This window comes from Anabas testudineus, chromosome 6 (assembly GCF_900324465.2).
Source record: "Anabas testudineus chromosome 6, fAnaTes1.2, whole genome shotgun sequence".
Taxonomy (NCBI): Eukaryota; Metazoa; Chordata; class Actinopteri; order Anabantiformes; family Anabantidae; genus Anabas; species Anabas testudineus.
In genome coordinates, this window is record NC_046615.1 from 9,387,676 (window position 1) to 9,398,837 (window position 11,162).

At 41.2% G+C, this 11,162-nt stretch overlaps 1 protein-coding gene across 1 annotated transcript; it reads right to left on the bottom strand.

Moving 5' to 3' along the window:
• Positions 1 to 4,513: 4,513 nt before the first annotated feature.
• On the bottom strand, positions 4,514 to 10,566 carry ehf (ets homologous factor). Its single transcript, XM_026366504.1, has 9 exons — positions 10,379 to 10,566; positions 8,124 to 8,262; positions 7,336 to 7,614; positions 6,433 to 6,477; positions 6,299 to 6,337; positions 6,146 to 6,217; positions 5,984 to 6,028; positions 5,697 to 5,892; positions 4,514 to 4,899 (listed from the first exon to the last, which is right to left on the bottom strand). The coding sequence occupies exons 2-9, from the start codon at positions 8,197 to 8,199 to the stop codon at positions 4,800 to 4,802; spliced, it is 852 nt and encodes a 283-aa protein (XP_026222289.1). The 5' UTR covers positions 8,200 to 8,262; positions 10,379 to 10,566; the 3' UTR covers positions 4,514 to 4,799.
• Between the last annotated feature and the right edge of the window lie 596 nt (positions 10,567 to 11,162).

The window sequence follows — 11,162 nt, forward strand, 5'->3', positions numbered from 1 at the left end:
AACATTTAAAAAACACATAGCGAATAGTGACCCATTTATTTTTCATAGAAACTCGTGTATTGATTTAGTGAACAATAAACGAGCAGGCAAAAGAGAAGAAACTTTTTTTGAGGTCCTTCGAGGGCATCCAAACTCTTCTTCTATGGCGCAGTAATGGTAGAAATTTCCAGTGCACAGCGCGCTACTGCCATCTAACGGGGAGAATGCCAAAGACGCCTGTAAATATATATAGATTTAAGCTTTTAAATCTTGAATTGTCAAAACTTTCTATATCACTGAATGTACAAAGGAGCCTAATACTAGTTACCATGCAGATAACAATAAAACCTGAATTTACCCATGACTATCATGTTAGGGTACTTTGAAACATGCAATAATAAACAAAATATAATAAAAGTGGGAGGGGGGGATTACCTTTGTAGAGAACAATGAAACAAAGATATTGTGTAATACCACACAGTATCAAGATTGAGGACAAGTATATATATTTTATTACAAATAAATATGATGTTTCTAATTGTCTCTTAATAACACATGGGCTTGCTGCGTTAGAAAATACTCAAACATCAACATGTACACATAACCTTTTGTGTATAAATGTAAAACATTTCCCAACATTTTTTTTTCTTTTACAGAAACTAAAAAATAATTAGACGAGTTACTGGTGAAAAGTCCACGGGGAAACAAACGTTAATCGAAAGTCTGAAAAATCTGAGAAGGAAATTGGCTCCATTACAGGTTTGCATGACAAAACCATTTTTGCATCATCATGAACACTTCCTCATGTTTTGGTGTCATTAAAAATACAGAATAGATTGGCTGTAAATGACACTAAAATAAATTAAGTTTGCAGGTACAGCGACTCCAGGGATTTGTGTTCCTTTCATGCAAAGGCAAAATGAGTTCTCACATTCTTCAACGTTGATTCAACACCGGTCTAAAGTTTTATTTTTACCCTTTAGAACTTTATTCATACAATTTTAAAATTAATGTTTACATTCACTAATCATGAACACGACTGTCATGTTGATATCAAGCCTTGATTCCTCAGAGCGGTTTGGTACAAGTTTCAGCTTTTGTAGGCACTTTTGGTGGCCATAAAAAAGCTTCTGACAAAGTTCTGGTTGAATATTTCTCGTCTTTTTTGGGGTAGATTTGGTAGAGATCAATTCACTTTGTTGGTTTTCTGGCTCAGACATGACTTTAAAGTATGGTCCCTTCATTTTCGATAGTTTGCTTTGGTGTGTGGGGGTCATTGTGCTGTTGAAACATCCAGTTGTGCCCAAGTCTCAATAGCACTGACACCATAACAGCCTCAGAGCACAACACTACCATAGCAAACTTTAGTCAAGATTGAAGGTATTGGTGTTTTGAGCAGGAACTTTCTTTTTCTTTTCTTTCCTGCACAGCAGCTTGTCAGCCCATGGCAATTCAATGTGGGTCAGCGAGTACGCCTCACAATAACTCCAATATGTATGTACACTTGCTTGAACTGTTGATCTTGGAATCAGCTGTAAGAGATAATCACACCTATCTACCATCCTCTTTTTTAGATCCGCGCTAATGGCCTTGGATTTTTCCAAACAAACCCGTTTGTATGTTGACAAGTGCTACCAGGTGTAGTCAGTCATGATCACAAACAGACAGTCAAGAGGCCTTAAAAGACATAACAGGACTTTCAGCACCACTGAATTAACAGTTTGAGTGGGTGTAGTGTGGTTTTGCCTCCGTACGTTTAGTTTTGGTGTCAGATGAATTGAATTCAACCCATTCTACGTCAGCAAAGCCAACAGCAGAAAGAAATCAATCAAAGTCCAATATCGGCACGACAGTCATGTTCATGATGAGAGTGCTGTATGCAGACTCTCATTTGCAATTGTATATGTAATTTTTTTCCCTTCCTTGTTTCCAAACGGTCAGTGAAGTGGAAACACGGCGCTGCCTCCAAAAAAACAAAAAAAAAAAACAGTAGAGCTGCATCAGTGATTCAGTTATAATCTGTCCAACTCGCAATTTGGACTGAATGGCTCACAGGTCCATTTGAGTGTGAAGAGAAAACGATAAGAGGCTCTGATAGGCCGGGGCTCGGTGTCTGCTGAGAGAACACAATAGCCCCACTGAGAAGGCACGGGACGCAGACACTAAATCCCAGCTCGCTGTCTTCACGCGCACGCTCGGGCTATCTCTCATCACTCCTCTGTTCTTCCTGCTGCGCGCATATCTGATTGAATTAATGTCCCCTTTAAATAATAAAATAGCCCTCGCGTGGCTTATTCAAATCGCAAAATAATTTCTGACAATAGGAGATAAGGCCACTTGTGGACTGATATCGCTTATTGTTTTTGGCAAAATAAAGCCGCCATTGTTTCATTTGTGTAGCTTAGTGTGACACACAATGGAGGAGGCCACTGGGGTAATCTTACCTGAGCATACCTTTACATTTATTTTTTATCACCTTCCTAGACGGTTGTCTATTTTACTCTCAGCTCGACAAAACCACTGAGCACGGAAACGAGACACATGGCTTAAATATCTCTCTCTGCATATATATGTGTGTTTTTCTTCCTTCCCAGATCTATTACAACCGGTTTGGGTGCATGTTTGCCTACATGCCACATGTGCTGCCAGTACCCTTCCACCAAGAGCTGTAAATACTTGTTACACTGGTTTAACGGTGTTTTCCCAAATTTCAAGCCACAATATCCTGTCTCGCTCACACTTGATTAGAGAGAACTGCTCGAAGCCTCACAGGAAGGCACAAGAAAGCTCCTCGCGGACAACACGGCGCGAGATGAAGTCTCATTCGTATCAAATGTCAGCGGCAGTCACATGCTGAGCGTATGTAAAAGCTGGGGTTTGCATTCACAGTGCAGTGGTCTGTTAGGAAAATCAAGCGAGGGCCTCTTTGCTACAAAGGTCATGTAAATCTTGACGATTTGCCTAACTGCACATTTATCTTCAATCAGTCACATCAAACATGTCCCCCAGGTGACAGCACCCTCCACACTCTTATTAATGTCCCAGTTGATCTGACTGAGTTATCATGCTCATGCACTGTACTGGATCTTATTGGGGTGGGAATTAAATACAATGAATCGTGTGAGGCTGAAAGTTATACAATAATAAATAATAAAGCCATTTCTTTTTTTTCTTGTCAGACGTTAAGCATTTTAAATGTATTAGACTTCCGATGAGCTTTTACATTAGTGAACCCTCAACCACACAGCTACCCTATGTTTCATTTAGTATACATTTCAAATTAAGAGCGCACATGGATAACGGCAAGTGGTGCTCTAGACAAACGACTAAGCGTGATTGTGAGTGATGCAACAACACAGGATCTAAACAATGGAAAACTAGCACTTGAATTTGATTTTGCATCGCTTGTTTGTTTTCCTATAATATACGTAACAATATGGCAATCAGTTGCTATTATCTCAATTCAATCAGGAGCAGTCACTGGCTATATTGTCTCTGAATGCAATTTTCTTTATTTGATGCAGTCATCAGTGGGAAACAACTCCTCTAATAAGAGATGGTTTCCCACTACCAGGAAGAAATGCTCTTTTAAAAATTCCATCAGCGCTGATGCTGCTGTTGAGTGATTGAAGTTTACTTCGCCGTAATGACGCCAGGTTATTTTTGCTAAGCTTTTCAGAACATTTTTTGTTTCCTTACACTAATGCGAGTGAGAACGGCGAGACTAAAGGGGGATGCACGGATGCAATGGGAACATTTTGAAGCCAGAGCGCGGTGTCAATCAATGCGGCCCTATGTAAAGAAGGGTTACAACAGCCAGATAAATCAGAGTGAAGATTAGACAGAGATTTGCTTGTGAACACAGGCCAAAGAAAGGGGCCTTTTAGTGACACGGCTTTTTATCTTGCTGGCAATTGAGAACCAGCCATTTGTCTGCTGCCTGCAGGAACTGGTGCGGCAGCTATGGCATGCACTGGTGAACAATTAACTTTGTGCCATTTCAGACTGTCACGATAAAACGGAAGCACTATCTCTAAGTGCAGGGCTTCTCAAAGTCAAACCTGCATCGCATTTAGTTTGAACAAGACTCGAAGTTAGAAACCACTTTGTGAACAGTTGATTGCACAACCGACCAATTCCCCCAGAATAATATTTCTAGATTTCATTTTTTAAAAAAGTCCCCGAAATTATTATTTTCTTCATTCCCACACAAGTGTAGACACACACACACACACACACACACACACACACGCTCGCACATGTGAAAAAAAGCTCTTCATAAAATAAAAACAGTCACAAACTTTATTTGTATTAACAAACATTTACACGCTTTATTTACAGCTGAATTAATGCAAACGTATGAAATGAACCATATGAGACAAAACCACGTGATCATTTTTGCTGTAAATCGCTCGTGTATGCGTGTCTGTACTTCACGTCCGCTTTGTGCTCATGGCGCTCTAGTCCCATCCCGTTCCTTCCCCAGTGGACACTTCACAGTATCAATGTCAAAACACACACATCCTTTTTTTTTCCCCGCCGTGTGTTTTAAAAAGTAAGAACAACAGGATTCACAATGTTTTACATGAGGTGTCACGTCAACACACACGCTCATGAGGTTTGACTAGTGGCGTGTTGGTGTTAGTTTTTAAAGAAGCACTTGTCAGTGCAGTGTCAGAGGATGGATTCATTTATAGAAAAACAAATAATTACACAAGTGTCACCAGTTCAAACATATATAAAAAAGTAAATACCGTAATAAAACATCACATTGGCATAAAACATCAAAGAAAAACATAAATTACTGTGTCATGAAATTGTCACTTCTCGGTCTCTCTCCATCCTCTCGCGTTCCTTCCGAACTTGTAAACCAGTCGGCGTCCGTCTACCCGCTCTAAGATTTCTCTTTTGTAATAATATCTGTAACATAAGACAAATGAACAGGTTAGTTGATGAATTTGAGTGTGTTTCTCTGTGTAAATGAAGTTTTACGTGCACGAAGGTGCACGTTTGGTGTAATCGGTGAGATACACATGAACAAAAGTTAGTCTGGGCGCGATTCCTTTGCTTTTGTCATTCCTAACAGAAAGCACCGATCTGTTTGGTGATGCCATCGAGCTCCAAATCCTTCCGCTGCGCCACAGTAAACAGAAAATCAGCTTTGTGGTCACAGTGACAATACCTGTGGGCACACTTTGTTGTTCCCAATGGTTCTCGCTACAATGAAGTTAAGCTCATTAGATTAGCTCATTTGAATGTAAAACTGTGACTTTTGCAGCAGCCAGGAAGGTTTTCTCAGGAGAGGGACCGTTTCAGTTCATTTGAGGGGGGGGGATAAAACAGAGACAGCACATAGCAGCTCAAAAATGAGTCCATTCTAGGTAATCAGTGCTGTGGAATGGTAAATACGTGTTTTATTGGGCTGAGGTCACTGGTTGTAGATGTGTAACTCTAATAGGTTACCTATAAGAATCTGAAGGTGTTTCAAAGTAGAAGTTCTAGCTGTTCCACTACGTTCTTTTCATTAGCACTTGCATTGTAAGCTGCTTTAAGTAAATTGGATTCGGAGCAATGCAGTGTGAAATTTCTTCCTCATCACAGATTTTATAAATTATTGCCAAACTAAAGAAAATCCCTGTGTCAGAGCAGGGCGCCGAGTGTATTGAAAGTACTCGGAGTGTGTGTTGTCGGTGTGCAGTCGTGAGTCACTGCCGTACCTCATTGCTCGACTTAGTTTCTCATATGTCATGCTGCTGTTATTCTTTTTCTTGCCCCATAGCTGCGCCACTGCCTCCGACTTCAAGAAGCGGAAAACCCCCTCTGTCCGGTCCTCCCACTTGATTAGACCTGGGTTTCGCTCTGGGTTCAGTAGAATGTCCCTGATGAACTCCCACAGATGGGTCCCCCTTGGGCCTGTGGGGTTAGATTTAAACATCCAGTAGATGCTCCAAAGGAAAAAGACAAACAAACAAACAAATAAAATGCAAATATTTGTCCTACTTACTGTGTTTTTTGACCTGATGAGGACGACTGTAGGATCTTTTTATGTCTGAGAGACAAGAAAAGAAGTTACTGCTGAGCTCTACAAATGAGAGTCGTATGACAGAGGAGCAGGGTGGGAGCTTAGGTGAGGCCATTTATTTTGGATGCATGATAAATTCCTTACCAGGACTGGAAGGAGTGGGAGAGGCAGCAGGTGCCAGCGGGTGAATTGTGGGATCGTAGATTTCTAAGTTAACTGATAAGAAAAAGAGATCATTTTTCACACGATCTGTTTCAAATGTGGCAGTGTTGCAGCATCTGAGTGTATTTAGGTTACCTCCAGGTGCAACGTCTGGGAACGGACAGGAGAAATCAACTGCAAAAAAAAAAAAAAAAAGCAGGATGCAATGAATACTTTTGCTTATTCTTGATTCGAATTTATTATTTTCTTCTAATGTGTATGTCTCTTACTCTCTGGTTTGATGTCCATTTGTCCTATTTCCACATGGTACTGCCCTAAACAGATTAGAAGGAACAAGGAAATGAATGACTGCTGTGGCACAAAACAGGATATTAAATTTGTCACCGCTGACTGATGTTTGAAAATTAATTATTCACGTTCACATTTAAGGTGTGACGTCAAAAGGTTTACTAAGCTCTTTAGTATAAACACAGGTAGAGTATTTCAGTAAGAATCAACAAGGGAAATCAAACCTACATTATGACGGCTTTGACAGTTCCCCTGTCTTACCACACAATGGCCTCGTGTCTGCGTGGAAACTGTGCTCAGGTGTCGCCACTGGCGCGACACTGACATTTGATGTAGAAAAATGTAACGTCTTGTCTCAAGATAGTGAACTGGCTTGTTACTGCCAGCAACAACAATAGCAGCATTGTGCTCTGGTTTGGTTGACCTTGAATTTTCCGTGACCTTTTGTTTAGTTAAGTTAAATGTCATTAACTTCAGATGTTAGATAATGTGTGATGTGCGATGCGCTAACGTCTTTGTCGATTTCTTGTTCCTTTCATTTTCACTATAAGCCCCATTCAGTGTTACAGTTAACAGCCCACACGAAGTTCATGAACTGCTGTGTTGCGCAACAACCCTCAAACTCTAATTAAAAATAGCAGATGAGCCAGATCCCAGCGAGTTTCTCAGCCTCGACTCTCCTCGGTGCTTTGTTTGCTGTCTGTCTGACAAGCACAAACAACGAATGCATCATCTCGCTCGCTCTAAGCACCCTGCAGCGCGACCCCTGACTGGCTCTGTGATACCTCCTCAACAACACTTTATCAAGACTCGAATCACCCAGCTGGTCTTTTAGTGGGAATGATCGGCTTTCCCCTTTTCTTTTTTCTCCCCCCACTGCCCACCTCTCAGACTTTCCGATGCACCACTCCACTTGAGCTCTGTGATGCTGTGGAAGAGAATGGGTCCCACGCTGCCAGCAGCACGGATGAAGTCTTGGTAGCTCAGGCTGCAGAGCTGATGGCCGTCCATGTCAAAGTTTTGAAAAGGAATGCTAGAGGCATCAATCTGGTGCATGTCCATGACCTGCTGCAGCCACTCCCACACCTGGTACTTGCTCCAGAACTGAGGCTGGCAGTCGTGAGGCCACAGACGGCTCGTGTAACCAGACATCACCATCGGAACTGGGGGAAGACATCGGTGATTAACAGTGTGTGAAAACCCTCTGAAAGCAGCATTTGTCTACATCAGTGACTTAATTGTGTTTTAGTGTAAATATGCATCCAGTGAGGGAAACATGAATTCATCTACTGAGGGCATTTGTCAATAATTAATATGCAGAGCAGTTTGCTGAAAGAGCTGTTGAGCTGCCTCTCTGTCGGAAATCCTTAAATCATGCCTTGTTTTTCAGAGCTCTGGGCTCACCAGGTGAGCAATACATCAGCTGATAACCACTGAATGATTTTCATTTTGCACGGCAGTTTTCTAACCATTGAGGGAATTGGATTGTTAAATAGAGAGCAATCGCGATCCTGCAGCAGAACAAATTAGCATATTTTTCTTGAGGCATTTTAAGGACGTTACTCAGACAATTTAATTAGCTGATTCATGTCAGTGAAGAGTTCATATGGAATGCCAGGAAGGCGCGCAGCGGGATTCATCGGGAGTGTTTAGTATGTGTCGTAGGCCTCACCGTCGGCGTAGGTGTTAGCAGAGCCCCAGGTAGCGGTCAGCTGGCTGTCCAAGGTGGTGGTTGAAGTTACACTCATATTGAAGTCGCTACACTCTGATGTACCATGGCCTAGAGGCTGAGGCAGGAGATGAGGAATTTACTGCGGGGAGGGATTGAAAATGTAAGAATGAAACAACTGTGACTGAGATATTGTTTTTATAAAATACAGTGTGTGTGGCTGGTTTTGTTCTGCATTGGCCAGTCAGTATTATACAGCAACACATGCATGTTCAGTAATCCACCGCAGGAGCAGCCAAAACGACATCTAATCCACTAGACCCGGCATTTTAAACATTGCAACTTTAAACAGAAAGGGTACAAAAACGTAGTTCAGTAAAACCTCAGTGTGCATTAAGTGACAGCAACTGTCATGTTTGCTGCTGTCTGAGTTGCTGATGTTGTTGTTTTTTTTTTTCCTGCACTTGATGGTTTTACACATCCACAGGTGCTCATTTCTTTATGACTTGATTTAGTGTTTAGCGCGGGGCGCGCACCCTCCCGTGCTTCACATGTGCAGTGCCCAGCACATATGAAGGTAAATAAAGGCACGTTTCAGACTCAACTACACATATATTTGCATCCTATGTAAATAGAGCTTGTCAGAACTTCAGAAGCTCCACTGTTTTTCCCAACAGGAGGTAAAAAGGTGTTGCACCCGTACAGTAGCTGGGTTGTCAGGTTTTTATGTTATTCTGTTAAATTACATGGATTTGCACTGTATTTTGGGGCCTTGTGGAAGAAAAGTCAGATTCCTCGTCATTTAAACAAGAAGATTTGAAAGTTAACACATTTTAAATACAGAACTTTTTGTTTGTTGTTTAAATCTACAAAACAGGGTGAGACAGGGTGATGGTTAAGATAGTGTTAGTTAGCATCGTAAACCATACCATATCAACATCAAACTGCCAAAGGTCAATGCGACAAATGACATCCGTTTCACATGTCTACACAATTAAACTAATTCTGTACGCAATGACCCGTACTGTTCTCTAGAAGAAACTGGTCACGCTTTTATGATCAGTCATAAACCGAATTGTGCCAAGCCTTGTCACACATTTCTACAGTACTGTAAACACGGCTCTGCCAGCCTGACTTGTACGTGACATATAAACTGTAACTCGATCTGTTTGAGGATCTGGCTTTCATAAGAGCCTAAAGTAAAGATCCCTGAATGCAAACTTTGCCTCCAGTGACACATGTCGTCATGTTAATGTAGATGAGCTCCTGACTTGACAGTTGACCACGTTTGCTCAAACGCCTCCTGCGCTGCGCTGAGCTTCGCCGCTGTCGTCGGCTATTGCCAAACAGGTCTCTTATCAGGTCATGTGGCAACGATACAAGAAAAGAGCCAAAGACAGTAACACTTATTGATCAATATCCTGCTGGCTGAGTCACAGTGAAAAATCACTCAGCTTCATGCGCCTTTGCCATGACGTGATGAGATAAGCAGCACTTATCTGAAGAGTTCACACAGGAATTGTGTCAGCTCTTCGAGGGGCTGTTGGTTTCACTTCTGCTGTAGTAGCCTGACGATAGCATTGATCCTCTTTGATTGAACTAGGTGAAGAACTAGGTTCAATACTTGTTCTTCTTTGCTTTTTTTTTTATTATTGTACCACAGTCTTGCTTTTAAAACTAACTTCTAATTCTATTGTGAGGTTGCATTAAAATATAAACTCCAGCCTTTCTGTGACGTTAACAACTGAAACAGTGATGAGGTGCATTGTTGACAGTGTGAAACAGTCCTGAAAAATCCCAAATACATGAAGATCCTTTAAAATGAATGTTATACTGAACTGTGGATAAATAGGCCACTTTTTGCATTGGTAATTTCATTTTCATAACAAACGTGCAGATCAATGCATCAGTACCCTGTGACTTATATCACATCACTCGTTAGTTTGTGATTGTTACAAGAACAAGAAATAAATATAAGACAGCGAATTGTAGCGCAAGTTCTAAGTTACTGGAGAGAGAAATAAATTAAACATTCACTTCCCAAGTTTTAGAATCTACTAATTCTTAAGTCATGTCTGCATGTCCACTGTCATCGTTGGGTTTTGGCTTGAATAGTCAATGAAATCACAATAATAATAATATATAAACAAAATCGTATTAATTATTTGCTAACAAAACAGCTTTCAGTTTTGATAATGTTGCATTCTCGCATTTTAAAAAAACACTGCTGGTTCCCCAGCACTGAAATTGCAGCCTACCAGAGCAGCAGAATTTGGGTCCGATCAGGCCTGGTAGAGGTTTCACGTACTCTTGATAGATTCCCCCCTCTTTCAATACAGCTGAACAGAGATCAATACAGGTTCTGCAGATTCCAGAGGACTTGTGTTTACAATGAGGTGAATCTTTGAATTAACAGATGAAAGTATGCAGACACACTAGGTGCTGCCCCACCACAATGGGTGTTTTATCCTCCTAACTTCCTTATTCCTCTCCAATTGGTTACCTGTCCGGGCTCATACCAGCTTAGTATTTGCATAACGCACACCCACTCACTCACACACAAAGACATAACACACACACACACACACACACACAGACCTGACATTACTTTTATTCCCTATTGGCACTGTTCCTCCCGTCCTACTCTTTCACTTTGTAAAACACACAGACACACACTGACTCAAGTAGAGGAGCACACGCTTGTGAGGCGACATATACATAGACATAGGTCCAAACACACCCAAAACTGCACAGAAGGAACATTAAACGGCTTAAAGTCACCGTTAACATTGTTGCTTAAAATAGTTTTTAACCTTTCAAGAAAAATTCCCCATGTGCCATTATGTAGCACCACGTTTGTTTTGTTTCTCATTGCATCGTTATGAAGGAGGTGCTGACAGTTTAGGTGAGAGGACCTGGGATTATTTATTACATCTAAAAAAAAGAAAAACACTTTTATGTCTCTTATTTTCTACCGTGTCTTCCAACACAGTGGCCTCATTGAGCCCTGAATTTGCAAATTAAATTCACACTTCTCCGTCC